Source organism: Monopterus albus, unplaced genomic scaffold, assembly GCF_001952655.1.
Source record: "Monopterus albus unplaced genomic scaffold, M_albus_1.0 scaffold181.1, whole genome shotgun sequence".
NCBI classification, from domain to species: Eukaryota; Metazoa; Chordata; class Actinopteri; order Synbranchiformes; family Synbranchidae; genus Monopterus; species Monopterus albus.
The window spans coordinates 389,951-407,681 of NW_018128061.1; the positions used below are offsets into that span (position 1 = coordinate 389,951).

At 44.0% G+C, this 17,731-nt stretch overlaps 1 protein-coding gene across 1 annotated transcript in view; it reads left to right on the forward strand.

Moving 5' to 3' along the window:
• Positions 1 to 17,291, forward strand: part of LOC109969775 (tumor necrosis factor receptor superfamily member 10B-like) — an 18,249-nt gene extending 958 nt beyond the window's left edge. Inside the window, exons 2-10 of the mRNA XM_020616916.1 lie at positions 8,642 to 8,807; positions 9,980 to 10,111; positions 13,122 to 13,233; positions 13,737 to 13,870; positions 13,980 to 14,081; positions 14,168 to 14,214; positions 14,364 to 14,645; positions 14,761 to 14,797; positions 14,988 to 17,291. Of these exons, the coding sequence (XP_020472572.1) occupies positions 8,642 to 8,807; positions 9,980 to 10,111; positions 13,122 to 13,233; positions 13,737 to 13,870; positions 13,980 to 14,081; positions 14,168 to 14,214; positions 14,364 to 14,645; positions 14,761 to 14,797; positions 14,988 to 15,289 (1,314 nt within the window). The 3' untranslated portion in view covers positions 15,290 to 17,291. The remainder of the gene's footprint in view (positions 1 to 8,641; positions 8,808 to 9,979; positions 10,112 to 13,121; positions 13,234 to 13,736; positions 13,871 to 13,979; positions 14,082 to 14,167; positions 14,215 to 14,363; positions 14,646 to 14,760; positions 14,798 to 14,987) is intronic.
• The last annotated feature ends 440 nt before the right edge of the window (positions 17,292 to 17,731 follow it).

Here is a 17,731-nt window from a genome sequence, read left to right on the forward strand (position 1 = left end):
AGACTTAAGGAAAGTTTAAGTAAGTGACCAACAAAATTAAGGATAGTTTAAGTAAGTGACCTACAGACTTAAGGATAGTTTAAGTAAGTGACCAACAGACCTAAGGATAGTTTAAGTAAGTGACCGACAGACTTAAGGATAGTTTAAGTAAGTGACCGGCAGACTTAAGGAAAGTTTAAGTGGTCAGTGAGTCTTTGACCGGACGAGCTTTGGCTCCTCTGTGACATGGCAGCTGAAATCACTGAACTGCTGTGGAGATCAAACAAGCCCTGTTCATTGTCCTGCATGCGCCTGCGCACAGGAAGAGATTGTGCTGTTGCTGTTTGTGTTGTGATTAATGTGTTTATTTTAATGTATAGAAGTTTTACTGAAGCTTGTTGGCTCCTGTTCCCGGTTTCTGTTTTCAGTGCAGTACATGTGCTGTATCATTGACTCCCCCCCCCTCCCCTCCAACATTACAGCCACCATCTGTGTTGGACATCATGTGGTCATACTGTTCAGACACTGAACATTTGATGGCTCTTGGTCTGTCACAGCCGATGTAGTTGGCCCTATAGGCAGCTGTGGCCAGCTGTGCACTTCTGCTCAGGCTAGCTTTAAAACAAATAGTGCAGAGTGTGAGAAGCACAGATTCACTAACACGACTGAAGCTGTAATCAGTGTGACCCGACTAAAACAAAAAAAAACCAGGAATTCATCTTTGCCAGTCAATTAAAGCCACAAAGTGTCTGAACAGTTTTTCCATTTAAGCTTATTCCAGTCCCAGACCTTCACAGAGATGTCTTTTCATTCCTCAACTGTTGTTTTTTCCAGCTGTGCAGTGCCAGGCCTGACACCATGAACACTGTAAGCTCACTGTAAGGCCTCTAAGTGTAGCTGTTCATTAAAAGTCATTTGGATGAATGTAAAATATAAGTAGGAATTGAATTTGGGGCCACTGTGACGGCTCTTCCTTCCCTTCAGAGTTTCCTGTCTTACATCAGAGTATGAGATAAGAAGTGGAACATTAGAGTTCCTAATGGCAGAGCCGGTTAAGGCTTGGCTTCGTTTGTGGCTGATAAGGGCGGCGGGGATAGACATTAAACTTCATTTGAGTGACATTTCATCACAGGCGCCTACTGTAGCTCTGCTCACAACGTATTCATTAAAGTGAACATAACATCTGCTGGTCTGTGATCAGTGTTGCTCAAATCAGATTTACTTCTCCGGGTGGCAGAGTCAGTGTTTATCTCTTCTGTAAACCTCTGTACGTTCTGGAGGCCTCGCCAGTAGGCCTTGTTGCTATGGGACTAGGGGGAAACTTCACCCCTCCTCTCTACCCTCTTTCCCCCTGTAATCCCCCCCTCCACACCCCTTCAAATTGCTTGAGTGTACGTGCCTGGCCCAGTAAACTTCCTGTCTACAGTACACACATATGCTGATATTAGTGGCATCAGTTTACTTCTTAGAATCGCCATGCCAGTGCAAATGTCCACTAGATTGTTATCTGTGCGCTACGTTGCTTACTGTGTGTCTGGGTGTTGGTTCACACAGGAAATATCCCCCTCTGTCTCTGTGGACAACACGGACAAGGGCAGGACCGACATGTGGGACAAGTGGAGGCCAAAGTTTGTCCCTGGGGACTGAGCAGTGGTCAACAAATCAACCACTCTGGAGTTCCTTATACTGTAACTGCTGCGTGTTGCTCTGCATAGCGACCATGTGAACGGTTCACTCATGCCTGTGGCTTAGAGGAGCTGCATGGACAGTGAATGATGCAATTGAGTGTAACCCGCCCCCTGTTGCCAGGTGGTTCTGTGTCTTTTTATGCTTTCCAGTCACTTTTTCCATTCAGGTGTTTATCCGAGGCAACCTGTTTCATTAGGGATGTTTTATAGTTTTATTTTTGGCAGATTTCTTGATCTGACAAAACCTCAGCGTGAATCACTCTCTGATTATGTAAGACCTGCTGACTCCTGAGGGAGTGCCACCTGTTCGGTGCTGCCTGTTCACATGCCAGAAGAGGCAGGTCAGCGCTCACTCCTGAATGGCCCAGGGATAATTAGCACCAAGTATTTCTAGATGAGCAAACTAACCTCACCCACTTTCATTCTAATATATTCTTTATGCCTTTGTCACATCATTCTCATCGTCTTCAGGTATTTGTGAGCCACTTTGAGTCGCACGCCCTCATACGTAGCTCTGTCGTGTACAGAAGTCATCTGAAGGTCAGGTCACATGAGCCAGAGGTCTGCTGTCCTCTGTGTGAACGTTAAACCAGCGATGGACTCTGGTTGGCAAAGGGCTCAAAGCTGTTAAGTCTTTCTCTGTTGTTTCTACTTGTTTTGCAGTGTGTGTTTGTTCTTACTGGAGGCCATACTTTTCTCTGTCAGAAACTGATTTAAATAACTGCTGTGGAGAGAAGAATTAAAGGACACAGCTGGTGGTTTTCTGTGTTTTGTTTGTTTTATTCCACAAATCTCATATAGAGACTAAAGCCAACTGAGTTCTGTGTACTCCCCATAATGTCTGACGTATCTGAAAACTATTAAAACACACCCGGTGAGCCACACATGAAGCCCAAAGAGGAGCTCCAAAGGCTAATCACTTTTTACATAATCAACTGTGCACACGTGTGATCTGATATTAACAAAGCAGAGAAGTAGAAGTCCGTGTGACAGAGTTGTCCCCAGATTCCACTAAAGCAGAGAAAGCATTTTAGTAGCGCTGAAACCAAGAGTCGTTCATGACTCCAGTCATTTGCCAAACACAAATGTCAAACATTATTTCCTGTTTTGCATCATTATAAACTCAGTATCTCTGGATTTTGGTTTGGCAGTTGTTGAAAACAGCGATTTGCAGACGTAACCACATTTTTCTTCAATATTTTTGTAGATTAAATGAAAAATTTCAACTCATGGTTTTAATAATTTTTTGAGCAAACATGCACAATGTTTCCTAGTTCCACTTTCTAGTTTCTGAGGATTAGTTGCTTTTTGTTGTCGTGTGTGAATTGAACTAGTGCATCTACATATCTTGACAAAACGTTTGATGACGTCTCATTGGCTTGACTTGTTGTAGACCAAACAATAAATGGATTCAGTCTAAGAAGACCTAGTAAATTACTGCTACTGAAAGCAGGCTTAACAGTTAAAAAGAAAAGACTGCGCTCGGCAGCTCGGAGACGTGACAGAGTGCCATAAGGTTTGCATCAGAGCTGTGTCCTCCGACTTCCTGCTCTCCCTCCATGAATGAACAGATTATAACTAAAGTGTTGAGTGTTAGAACAGACTCAACCTTTGTCTAGAGAATGGACTTCTATTTACAAAGACATAAATCCGCCATAAGTTCCAGCTATTGAGGGTCACTTAAGTCCTTTTTGACCTGCTACACCACACACATATTCTACATTTTTGCTGTGATGTGTTTATAAAGGAGGCTATAAACTGCCAGCACTTCATGGACCTTTTTCCCTTCACACAAAGACAAACTTTAACGGAGCTAATGTGACCCTCTCTAGAGCGAGGTGATGGATTCCTGCGCATACTTGACTCTATTAGTCATCCTTCCTTGCTCGTTTCATCCTCTCCCTCCTGGAGTTCTCCTGTCGCCGCTCTGTCTCTCTGTGAAGGGCCTGATCTGAAGTCGAAAAGGCTCAGCACACAGTTCTCTTTGTAGATTGACATTTAAATTCAGTGTCCTTGCTTATCCATCAATGACGTGCTCCGTGAGTCATGACGATGTGTACGTGCAACCCTTACGAGACCACCTCCACCTCATAGATTGTGTCACACTGCACCTGTTTCCAACTCTTGAACCTTTACAAACTTATTTGTTTGACTCATCAAACCAAAATGTCTGTTTTCATGTGGTTAACATCAGCGTCAGAGTCATTTCACCAGTTTGTGGTCGTCTCAGAAAGTGCCAGGAAATTCACTATAACTGTCGTCATCGCAGATTGTTTTTGTTTGTCACATTATACTGGATGTCATCTAACCTGCTAGTGGCACACTGTCACACTCGTCTGATCGGCCTATCTCCCAAGGAAACCCAGGAATTTAGTGTCGTGGAGCTGCAGCTTTCCTGAGTTATAAATACCCAGCCTAGCGGATATGTTGCGGGTCTGATCGGGTGCTGGGCTCGCTCCGAGGCCGGCTGCTGTGGGGGGAACCGTTTGGAGCTGAACCCTGCATGAAGCCTCTGTATTGTCTCAAGCTTCCTGTGCTCCCTGAGAGGAGGGGGCAGCTGCTTTTCACACGCTCCGACACATACCGTGTGTGTGCGCTTGTGTACTCCATTGTGTGCATGTGTGAGTGATCTGCAGTGTGTGTGTGTGTTTGTGTGTGTGTGCTGTTTTTGTGGTCGACAGTGTTGCCGCTTTCTTTGGCAACTTAAAGCAGTGACACTTCTCTTCATTTTCCATAACCCAGCTTTATAACAGCCCGGGTGAACTTTGGATTTATTTACTGTTTGTAAGACGTGTCAGACTCCTTTCTCTTGACCCAAGCTGGGTCCAACTTGTCTTCCTACAATGTCAGTGTAATCTATCACTGAAGGAAAGCCATGCGTGGTCAGCCCCGTCTCCAAGGAATGCCAGGACTTATCTGTAAAGCAGAGAGCGTTCACTGTCCTCCCAAGGTCAACATGCTGGGGTTTGACCTGTACAACAGACTCAGTGAGGTCCAAACCGTGTTAGTCACATCTCTGGAGAGAACATTTCTCTTTAACTGTTTCATTTAGGGCACAGTGTACTTGGTGCCACATCTTGGTTCAATTAGGAGTTGCTTAAAAAATAAACTCATCTTGGACATTAGATGTTTCTGTCCTGTTGCTTTAGGTCAGGCCCCATAAATAACGGATGCTCTGTGTATCCTCCAGTTTAGCCCCTGATCAGTGACCACATTCACCTGTGCCTCTCTCCCTTATCACCAGCTGCACCTGATTGGGCTTCTCGTTACTTATACCCGGTTCACTTCTCCTTCACTTGCCAGTTTGTTCTTGTCACTAAGCTTTTCTTTTCGTGCTGTCTCTAAGCCAGCTCCTGTTTTTCTCCTCAGACCCGTGGCTCCACTTTTCTCTCCCAGGCAGGTCAGTGCACGGTCACCAGTTTGTTCTGCCATTACCAATGCCTCTCGGTGTCCTTTCAGTAGCCACCATCACCCACCGACCAGCCCAGGAGTGACCCTTCTACGCAGCTCGGCCCAACTCCTCACCTCCTGCTGCTGGTCGACACCCGGCTACTCCTCATATTTAATTACCACGAACTATTTGTTTGTATACATCACAACAATGTACATAAATAAATCACAGCTTTTAACCGAGGGATGGCGTCATAACGTTCATTCAGCCTCTCTCTAACGGTGGCTGTGGTTCGGCCATCGCTGCTCTTCAGTTAAAGATCTCACTATGGTTGGAGTAAGACGTGTCGCTGACATTTGAGCTGCTGTAAACATTTCATATTTAAGTCATTTATAACACGCTGCAGATCGACAGCTGCAACCAAACATCTTTGCTCCGTGCAGCACCCTGACATGCGTCTGTCACCATGGTAACATATGATATGGACATTAATCAGTGTTAGTTTCACTTGGTTAACTTCAAAATGAACTAGTCAAGAGTTGTTAGGTTCACTGATTGAACTTTGGCTTTATAAGTGATTCATTATAGTGAGTAAAGTACACAAATGAATTAACTTCAGTCGGTATCATGACGAACCTGAAATGGAGGATCTTTAGATTTTACTGATCTAACATCCACTCAGGCATTTTAAGATATTTAGTCTAAACTTCTTGGGACCTCTCTTCCTTTGTAGTCATGTACCATAACTATCATAAGTGTCCCACAGTTTGGCTAACGGTAGAAGCTGGATATGAAGTACGATCCAGATACCGGAGTCTAATGAGGTACATCATGTCTTTCCTTATCACTTGGCTATGATTGAAATCATCTGTCCCATATGAAAGGCCTCGCGTTGCTTCTGTGTGTGAGAGTTCATCATATTTTCTGTTTCTGTGATTCCCTCGGGGTTATGGAGGGATCACCGCCCTGTAAATGGCCCATTGATAACCTAGGTCAACTGAAAGGATGTCCTGTCATTTAGCCACAAATGGGTTCTCAGTGTACAGGGCATGTGTGGAGTTTGTGCCAAGGCGGTTTGGAGGAACACTGTTGAGAAGAAGTGGACGGAAGCTACTGTTGTTGGATAAACACACGGTTCCTCATTATTTTATTGTCCCTTTAATTAGTGTAACTTGCTTTCAGACAAGCACAGCACTAAGCCAGCATACGCACAGATGGAAAGCAAGACAACAGGATGTTGTTTTGCTGCAGCCGAGCCCGCTCATTGTACACGGGATAGTGAAGTGGACTGAGCCTTTTCTGCCGGGGCTTGGAGAGTTTCCAGGGACTGTGGGTTTGCAGGGCTTTCTACACTGAGGTTACTGTCTTCCCCACTTGGTTGTAGAGGTAAAACTAAGCCGCACTGCGGCTGCCCATAGTGTTTATCTGTGCACTACATTTGGGCCTGTGTAGTGGAGCTGCATGCTGATGTCCTTGTTCAGTTTTTCTTGTGGGCAAGTTGGTTGTGCTCAACAAATACCACAAAGTGGGATCCCCTCCGGCTTAGTGAAGTGGTTGTTACAAGATAAATGCTGTGATTCTGACATTAGCACACGGAGAAATGTTTGTGCACTGTCACCCTGTTAAACCAGTCTTAACCCCTACATGAACTGTTTAATAATGATTATTTAGATCGTTTTTCTGAAGAAAAGCAAAACCTTTTGTGTGAGAATGTGAGGATTTGGTGCTTTTTCTCTCTCGTAAACAGAATATCTTTAGGTTTTAGACTGTTAGTGGCACAAAGCCAGAAATCCACAGATGTTTTTTTGTTACTATTTAAAAACCAAACAGTCACTTAACTGATAAATAAAACTATAGATTAACAGATATTGGAAATAGACAGTAGCGGACCTCCAGCTCGATCTTTGGCGTGCCAGGTGGAGTGTAACAGGTTTGCTCTGGAGGGCGGCTACACCTGGGAACGCTGTAAAACAACAGGCCCTGAAATGAACAAAGACTGGAAGTGATGTAACCTCTACTGTCTTGTCAAAGAGATACTTGAGTTTGAACTTTTGAGCGGCCATAGCGATTTACTGGCCACTCGCTGCTGGATAAATGTAGCTGTTTCTGCGACTTCTTCTTCTGCAGTGTAGACGTGTAGGATCACACTTAGCACTTCTTCTTCTGCAGTGTAGACGTGTAGGATCACACCTGGCACTGCTCATTTTTCACACCTTTTCTTTCAACTGCTTTCTTGTGAATATATGCTTGTTTTTGTCCTACAGTAGATTCTCACTTGGCCTTTTCACTTCGGTTTTCATGTCCCTCAACATGCATGTATGTAGCTCCCTCCCCTTTCCTTCTCTCTTCCGCCTCCCCCTTCCCCAGAATGTTTGGATAGATCTAAATGGTGTGATTGTGACTGCTCCGCCGGCCATCGGCCCCTCCACATCTGCCTCTCAGCGTCTTTGGAAAGTCTGACATGAGCAGAGGGAGAGGAAGACGGGAGAAGGCAGAGGGAGAGAGGGGAAAGTTCTTTTGAACAACAAGGCATGGCCGTCCTCCAGAGAGCCGAGTGTAGAGTCAGCAGTCGGTCTCAGCTCCAGCCTGTCCTCCTTTCTCTGCCTCAGACTATCTGCTCTCATTCTTTATCCTTCTCATTCTCCCACACCGTCTATTTAAACGGCCTATTCCCTGTAGAACGTCCCATCTTCAACGTGCTGTCTACAGTTTCTCATTTTGAATGGACCCTCCTCCTTCTTTTTGTCCCTCTCAGCCTGGCCCTGTCCCACCCTAACCTGTTCCTTTCTCTCCTGGTGTGGTGGAGGTGGGGGGGGTTGGGCACAGGAGGGACAAAACCTTCAAATCTAGGCCTTTCATTTACCCAGGAGGTGTCACGTTGCGTTTGAGGTGCTTCATGGCGGTGTCACATGTCGTGGCATTCAAAGAGCCAGGGTTTAAGAATGTGGGTCATTTGAAGTAGAGCCACTAAAGTGTGTTGTTTGCCAGTGAATGGGGCCTTCTCACATTGACATGGTGAAAAGCGTGTGAACAAACACCAGAGCCTCGGGGCTCCACTAAAGTGTTTGGCTGTATTCTTCTCACTACCCCACCTTAACAAGCCTGTTATTATCCAGCACATGAATGAATTTCTGGACTCACATTTGATACGGGCACCGTGCTGCTGTTGGCTTATCAGACCCTTTTCTGTTACACCCCGAGAAGAAGAAACCGAGTTGTTGTGTTCTAAACCTCTCCTATGAGAAAACCAGATCACGGACTAATTAAGTTTGGATGTCTGTAGCGCTGCATGTAGTTAGTGTGCAGCTCTGCACACTCAGGGATGTTTGCCTCTAGTTCTGACCAGCTCCGTGGCTCCCTTGGTTGCTTTCCCACAGCAGATGTTCAGGTCAGATGGTTCATATTAAGTCATAGATTACTCACATAAGGTATCCTGTGAAGCGAGACTCCCTTCTTTACTGTCTCTTATCCAATGACTTTGAGCGGGTGAGTCTTGATACTTTGGATACACCAAAATAATGTTGTGTTGTGTTTTCTCTCCCTGCCTTCCTCCCTCTTTCTCACCTTGACCTTCACGATTCAGGTGGTGGCAGCTCTCTTCATCGTGCTGGTTTGTCATGCAGACGAACTGCCAGCATCTCAGTGGTCCGGCGATGAATACAGGAATCACACGGTTCGACAACAGAGAGCCTGTGTTGAGAACGAACAGTACCTCCACCAGGGGCTCTGCTGCATCAATTGCCAGGCTGGTGAGGAGCATTACATTAGGCAGAATATGCACTAAACAACGGGCAATGGGGAGTTGGACACCGTGCATGTTACAAACTAATCTGCACACGACCCCATGACAAAATAGTTTAGTTTTCCTGAAACACTGATCTGTGTCTTCTAATGTGAAAAACTGAGCTAACATGTGGAATGACCTCGTGTGTCTAGTATCAAACCCATACCTCAGCTGTTTGGTACGGCTGTTTACTTTTTCAGCTCAGACATATTTAGCCAAGATGCAATCAGATTGAATTATTTCAGAAATCCTCCTTCATATTTTGTGATCTCAGGTTTTGTAGTTTTGTTTTCTCCTTTAAATCAAACTTCAGACTCTTGGGTCACCGTCCTCACTAATAAATGAACTAACTGATGGGGTTTCTATAAAACCCGTGGCCCTTTGAGTGAACATTTAAAACCTTGAAGGTTTTTGATGCGTCCCAGTTTCAGGAAGCATTTTTGAAAATGGCCCTGATTCTGTTTTCTTGCATTTTTTGCCAATTGGTCAGTTTTTACCACATATTTAAAAGCTAATGGTATGAAATATTAGAATTTACTTGCCTTTGTGAGTGTGTGCTTTTATTTAACCAGGCATAGACATTTATTTGCCTGCAGGCACATACTGTAGAGAATCAGTTTTACCTGGACCGAACCTGAGCTGCTGCCACTGCTGCTGTGTTTACTGTACAATCAGTGAGTTCATCCAGCAGTGTCTTTGCTATCTGCTGCATGCTTCCCCGTTCTCTGCTCTGCCCGTGTCTGGTAACGACTGAAAACACATGAGAAAACTGAGCCTGAAACTTCTGAGCTTGGTGCTCGACCAGCAGAGGAGGACAGATCCCTGCAGCTCACTCAGTCAGATCCAGACCGCCTCCTAGGCTCCATGAAATGTTGACTTTAACTTCCTAGAAACCTTCCATCTTGAACTGTGCACAAGTAAAAACTCAGAATCCCACAGCTCGTCCTTCTTTCAAATCAAACTGAAGCACAGAACAGTGTCTTCCTCTGCTGCGGAATGTCCTGCCCCAACATCCGGTTTGAGCAGGAAACTCATCACATTACTGACGCCGAGATTCACAAGACCTTAGCTTTTATACACACGTGCATATTGATCATGACTCATACTGATATGTATATATATTTGCTTTATTTGCAGGAACATTTGTGGATAAACCCTGTGAAAGAGACCAAGAACAAGGGACGTGTCGTCCCTGTGATCATGGAAAGACCTACACAGAGCACCCCAATGGGATGGACCGCTGTCTGCAGTGCACCCCCTGTCGCTCAGGTAACATTTGGATTGAGCCCCACATTACTTTAAAAAGAATCTATAGAACTACTGAGCTGTTTTCACAACTTGGTGCTATCTTTGCTTTTTCAACTTGTCAGCAAACGGTAAAAAAAAAATAAAGTTGTTCAAATAAAGTTAGTTTACTTCTTTAGAAAACCAGAAACTAGCACCAAAATTTAAATCCAACAACCAGTGAATCTCTGACTGAAAAAAAAATATAAAAATGTTACCGATTAATTATTTTTATTTATCAGTTGGTGAATTGAAGTGACCCAGTTATCAGAAAAACAAAAAGGCCATACTAGACATGTTTATTATAGGAGGAACACTCCTTTGTGAACCTGTGTACGCGTGTTATCTCAGGTTGCTCGGGTTGAACCAGATAATATCATGGCCAGGTCTGAATGCTGTACATGTGTCCCAGGTGGCTCAATAAAAAGAAATGACACCAAACAGAACCGTCCATTTGACAAAGCCGTCACATTTAAGGTTTCTTAAAAGTAGTCTTTGTGTAAACCAGTTTGCTGAAGATATATTGTTTATGAGCTAAACCTTTTTTGTCTGAGCCCCCGCCTTTCAGCTCCACTCATGAAAATGTGATCTTATGATGTTACCCAGGGTAGCAGGGCGTGTCTTTGTTGTTTTGTTTCGTGGGCTGAATGTGAGCGTGTTACCTGTCTCAGGAGATTTGCTTGTCTTACCTGGGTGACCTGGGTGTGGCTGCGGCTCATTGTCTCCCTCACTGGGTGTCTTTGTGTCCACTGAAAGGCTGGGGCTACAGAAAAAAGACTACTGTTACATAGGACGTGTTTTGTGTTCATTCATTGCGGTTTTAGGATGGAGCTTTGTGTGTTTCACTGCAGCTTTAACTTCTTTACAGTCAAGTAAAAATTAATAGGAGCACACCAATGGAAATGTTCTCACTATTGCACTTGAAGCGATGTGTTGTCTGTAATTATCAAGAGCTTCCTGGTGGAAAACGTCTTCTGTTGGATGAATCAGTCATGTGAAGTTTAAGCCCTGTGCTGTCGCTAAAACAGACCTTTATACTGAAGGATGTGGGATCTTGGTTTTTAATTCAGAACAGATTATTCATTTAAGGCTCCATTCAGACTGGGAGAACTGCCTAAAATAGACAGGAAGTACACAGGAAATGATGTTTGTGTAATGTTCCCTGTCCAGCCCCAGCATCCAGATTCATACAGAGCACCTGCCAGTTTAATGAAATAACATAACAAAGAAATGACAGTAGATTCCTCAGACACCTGCTGTTCGACTGGTAGCTGAGTACAGACGAATGTTTAAGGCTTTGGTGCTGTCTTCGGCGCTGACCTATAAGAACTAGAGCAGCACTACAACAGGCTCTAATGACAAACTTCACACAGATTTGTTTTAAAGAATGAGCCACCTTAGCACCGGACGAAGGGAGTGCTGCTTTAAGTGTGTGAAATGGCTCCACGGGCATTAAAATGAACACGCAACAACAAAACCTGAGCTGGAGTGAATGAACTAAATGGCAAACCACTGAGATAAAACAGAGGAGATTAGGTCAGCGAACAATGTCATCAGCGTGTTGAAAGTCCAACAGCGCTCATTTGGTTTAGTAATTACTGTGATTTGTCTTGTTTCAGTTTTTTCTGCAGGCAACATTTTCATAAATCACTAGTACCGTTGTGAGAAATGTGGCAAAATTCAAACCGTGAACATTTAACATTTGTTATGTGACACAGTTAATCAGTTGTTACTTTCACACACTGTGTGTTCTGCAGTCATCAGAGATGCTGGTGTGCCGAGCATTTAACAGGCGTGCAATCAGCGAAGTAGTCCCGCCGTGTTTTCACCACGTCAGAACAGCCCCCGGTGGAAGTCGTTTCATATCGGGAAGCTAATTAAGTTTTGATTCTTGTGTATAAAATTCTAACAACCAAACCTGTTGTCCCAGTCGCTTTGCATCTGGAGCAGTTGTTAACTGCTCCAGTAAACTCAGTGGTGGTCTCTGTGTGAGTAAAGGAGATGTAAAGGAGCGGCTTTTACTAAACAAATACACACCATAAGCTTGTCCTGAAAATATTAACACCTCGTTCTTGTGTGTACCTGCAAAGATCTGAACAATAAAACAAACTAGATGTGTCACAATTCTGAACAAAACATGACTCTGCTTAGTGACATCGTCTGCATATGTTGTTTATAGTCGTGCAGTCCAAGTTGTTCTCTTGAGCCCTCAGGTCGCTCCATATATAGTCGTGCTTGGTGCCAGAATAAGTTGCAGCTGTGGTATCTCCTGGCCAAATCAACCCAACTGCATTAGGGTCACTACACCGTTAGTCATAATCCTTGACAGGCAGACAGACTGACAGTCTTTCCATTTAACTTCAGCTCTTTCATCTCAACTAAACATCACCTTAAATGTGCAGACAGATAAGGAGAGAGTTTCCACCCATAAAACAATAAAACAAACCCCTTTTCTCAGTTCATCGTCACAGCACTGCTGACACACAATCAACACTTTCCTGAGGGAACAATGGGGGCAAAGGTTCACGAGCAGGTGACTAATTGTGGACTTTGGATCTTTGGCTACCTGTGGAAAAGTTGATGTAAAGGCCAGGACTTTGTCTTTTTATGTCTCTCAAATCAATAAATAAACCCTCAAGATTCCACAGCTTCATTATCCTGTTAATATGAGCCAAAATTGATCTAAGAGGAAGACAACATCTAGTTTGCTCATGGCCTACAGATGAGCTGAGAGGTCGACCAGGAATATACTCTTCTCTCTGTGGGGATGGTTATGTTTACGTTGCTGCTGTGGTCAACAACAGACCCTCTGCCTGAACATAATGCCATCTCTATGTGCTTCATTTATGTCATAAGATTTGTTCCAGATCACTTTATCATATGGTTCTATTTCTGTCTGTGTGTTTAATCTGGTAACATGCTGTTATTTGGTGAACATTTTCACAGTATGTTGGTTGGTCTCTTGTCAGTCGAGGCTTTTTTTTATTCCCCACAGATGAGACTGAAACTGCGCCCTGCACCACAACGACCGACGCTAGGTGCCAGTGCAAACAGGGGACTTTCTGTGTGCCAGATCAGGCCTGTGAGGTCTGCAAACGCTGTGCCAAGTAAGGGGGATTTACCTCTTTGCTGAGATATTTTGTTCTGACTCATAACATCATCGAGTCTTAAAGGGGATCTGCACTGATTTTACACATCGAAGTCTGTTAACCAGTCTTATAGAGCACTACTGCACCTGTCAGACAAGATGTATACAAGAATTTAGGTTTGAACATGAAAAAGAAAATTGCTGGATGCGGAGTTAGCGAGACATGACCAGACCCCTGTGCTTGAGGCTAGTGGCTCACGGCTACTAGCATAACCAGCTGAACTGGCGGTAGTCAAGTTGCTGAGGGTAACGAAGGCACCAGGCATGAATCAAAGGGGTGGCTCTGGTTCTGCATCGGTTTTGATCCTTTTTTACTGTCAGTAATGAGTCTGACCAGGTTATACTCTTATCAGCACCAGCCCTCACTAGCAGAAGGCCAGAATAAAAATCAGAAACCAGATTTAAATTCTTTATCTTGTGCTGTTTTGTGTGTTTTAATGTCACTGTAATCCAAAATTACAGGTGCAAACCAGGGGAGGAAGAGGTGAAGAAGTGCACCTCCATTTCTAACACTGTGTGTCAAAAGCGGGACCCGTCCCCCACTGGGCCATCTCCGGCCCTTCCCACGCCGACGCCGCCTTCTGCATCAGACATCTGTAAATTGACTTTACTGTTCGACATAAAGCCTGTTGCCTAAAACTGGAAATGTAGTTCTAACTAAAATTGGTTGGATGTCCTAACCGATTTTTATTTTCTTTCTCTCAGGGAATCCTATATACATCACCCTGGGTGCCATCATCATCATCATCATCATCATCCTTGCTGGACTGGCTGTGCGGTTCAAACGGCAGCTGTGTGAAAGACCATGTGAGCTGACATTGTGTAATTAGCATTTGCAGTGTTGTTTTGCTGATCGATGATGTATTCCTAATGATCTGTTTGGATTCCAACAGGTCTAAAGAGCCACTGTGACTCCAGTGAAATAGTGAAGATTCCTATTGTAAGTTGGTTTTGTTTTGTGTTTGACTTCTTTCTTGTTGTGTACCTTACTCTAAAAGCTCGTTCCTGTGTGCCAGCAGTCATAGTTAACATAGATATAATGTGGGGTATGTGTCATTTTATTACATCCTTCTCTTTTCCTCTGGTCAGGATGAGAGTGGAGCCACGGCAGAGGAGCGGCAGAACAATCAGAACGCAGGCCTGGAGGGAGAGGAGGTCCGCCCCGAGTCCCGGCCCCTGCTGCAGGAGACCCAGACTGAGATGACCAAGGCCTCCCCTGCCCGTGAAGACGAGGACCGAGGCCTAGGGGACAGTTTGCCCAACACCACTAACTCATCTCAGACTAGCCTGTCAGCCCTGCCCACAGCGGCTTCCTCTGGTAACACCCCCCACCAGAGCCCCGCTGCCTTCAGGCTGCCGCCTGCAGACGTGGTGAGGGGAGAAGATGAACAGCATTGGAAAGATCTCAAATGTTCAGATCATTTGATTTTTAAATTGAAATCACCTATAGAACCATCTCTTACATGTGTGTTTTCTCTTTTTATAGGATGATCCTCTGAGACATCGACTGGTGCCACTGCAAGGTGAGATTACTGCAGAGGGAGGGCGAGGTTTCCTCTCTGAGGGACGTTTGGTACTTCTGTCATGGATTCATTTCATCCATACATAGAAGAAGCACCATTTATTTTAGTTTATGATATATCTTGTCCAGGTTTTTAAGCTAAATGAGCGATTAAAGATAAAAACACTTTCTGTGTATCTCTGTTTTTCAAGGGTCAGAAAAATCCCTGAAGAAGAGCTTTGATTTGTTTGATGAGTACCTGGACGTGCGGATCCATAACAAGTTCTTCAGACTGATTGGAGTCAGTGACAACCACATTCGGATTGCAGAGAACGGCCCCACCGTTGACAAAGTGTATGAACTGCTGAAGAACTGGATGCAGAAGGAGGGACTAAAAGCAGACATCAACGACCTGTTAAAAGCTTTGCTAAGTCTGGACCAGCTGCGCTCGGCTGAGAGCATCGCCTCTGCAGCCCTGCAGAAGGGCTACTACAAGCACGCAGGCACTCCCTGAACGTAACAGGGTCTGCAAGTGAAGTAAATAAAACGTACTTAATGCAAGAAAACCTAAAAAGCACATCGACACCGTCGGTGGACTTGGTGTCTCATGAACAGGCTTTCCTCTTCGTGGCCGACTAGCCCTGTATTCAGAAGCCAGTAGTTTTAAAACCACAACAAGGGGAAGCTGGAGTATTGATCAGCGTTCTGAGGATGTTGACTGCAAATGCTCAGTTGTTAGCAAAGCATTTTGGTCAAATTCAACAACATTATCACCAAAGACGACCATGAAAATGTTTTCAAAATGCATGAAGGTGTCAGCTTTCACAGGCTGAAAGGGCTGCATGTTTTAGGCTGTAGTGAAGCAACGTGCAGCCAAATACTGAAAGCTTAGACGTCTCATGGCGTGTGTCACGCGTCTGGTCCTCTCCCCAGATCATCATACACTACCTGGAGACAGATATACACTGGTTTGTAGGAGTGGCATTAGCTGTGTCACTAATACTGTGCCTCCTTGATGCACTGGCCTCTGGCACATGTAGGGTTTAAAACTACAATTCTGATAGATTTGTTGTTTTGTAGAAACCATAAGCAACAGTCCGTGAGCGTTTTCCTGAGTAGTGATGGAGAAATATTGGCCTTTTGTTATGACCATGGTTAATGTGCAGCCCTACTAATCATAAGCGTCACATCTTCAATGGCGTTTGATCATCTAAATGTACTTAGGTATCATTTACAGTCGTCACATTGTTTTATGTTTTCAGTCTTTGTTCAGTGTTAATTCTCTCACACACACACGACACACGGAAGGAATTTCACAAGCTGTTTCTTTTGAAGCCGTTAATAGCTCAGTAAAATGTTTCCGTGACGTTTCTTTATAACTTGGAAAGCTTCAAAGGTCATTTTATTTATTGACATATTTATTGTAATGAATAATAATTATCTTATTATTTATAGCATCGCCAGAAGCAGCCCTGGGAAACAAGCACACACCCTCTTAGGGTTGTGACGATGTTTAGCTGCAGGGCAAATTGACTGACATCAGATCTAAGGTGTGGTTGAAACTCGTGGCTTTTTGTGAAATGCTGTTCGCGCCTGCTGCATCTTGTTCAGCGCCAACACTTCGATCCACACTGTCAATGTTACATTTGGTCACATGATTTTATTTAGACCACTTTCAGCACAGAGCTGAAGCTTTTTAGATACTGAGTGTAGAATGTGTCATGTAAAGTTGGAGCTGAGGCGACGTGGGTCTTAGCACCTGAGGACTGACCTGTTGAGTCCAGCTGATGTAGTGAGCCGACTGACCACGTGTCGGCGGTGACATGAGATGCAGGTACGGAGTGTTTTGTCTAGGTTAGACTCAGACAAGATGAAGGAAACCTTTTCTGGATTTTAAAAGGAGCACAAAGCTGTTTCCCTTTTCCCATGTACATAGAAATGAAGCCACGTGTAAATGCAGCTCTATTAATGAACCAAAATGATTGTAGTGAGGTATGAAGTTACTCAAGACAACAAACAGAGCAGTTTCTATTGATGTTGGGACATTTTCAACTAGACTTTGCCCATTTTCCTGCAGTGTCTGGTGTATAAAATAAAGAGTAACAGAGTTCTATTACTGCTCATAGTGATGCTACAGTGCTGGCACTGCCATCTAATGACACACGGTGAGAATACAGCCTGCATCTCTTTCTAGGGACCCTACTCTCTTTTTAACATGTTCATTTTAAATTCCTCATAGCTTTTCCAAAAGTAGCATAACAGTGAAGAGGCTTGTGTGCATGTTTTGTTTACTCTGTGCCAGTTCAAGAGTGTGTGTCCAGTTTTTTTAATGTAGTTTCTGTGTTGTTTTACTTTCCAAGTCCTGAACTGTCCAATTAACTGACTTGTGTAAAAACCTGTTCAGCATTACCACTCAGCCCCTTAGCCATGGATCTCAGATATAAATTATGCAAATACAAAGTTTCTATGTCAATTTCAAATAAATGTTTTGTACAGATATAAATCCTTTTAAATTACTGATGTTTTCATTGTTTATTTTATGCAACAAATAAATCACCTCTCAATGTTCCAGTGTTGTGCAAATCACAAATGAATGCAGTTGCTAATTTGGCCACTGCTCTTCCAGGAACGTCTCTCATTAAATCTACAGTATGTAACATGAGCATATAATAAAAAACAAACAAACTTAAACTTCACCACCTTCCAAAAGGTTTTATGTCCATTCACACAATATATTAACGTACAAAGTGGGAAAATAAAGCAGCAGATGAACAGCAGGGCACTGTGCACAAGGACTGCCATGATCCAAATCATTTTCATATAGGAAAATCATACGACGGTATCGGTTGTGAATGTTCCTCTGTAGTGGCTGAGCTGACTGGGCTCTACGTGCGCTCTAGTCCACGCTTGAACTAAAATTCATAATGCAGCCGTTAGAAATGTCTTGAACGCACAA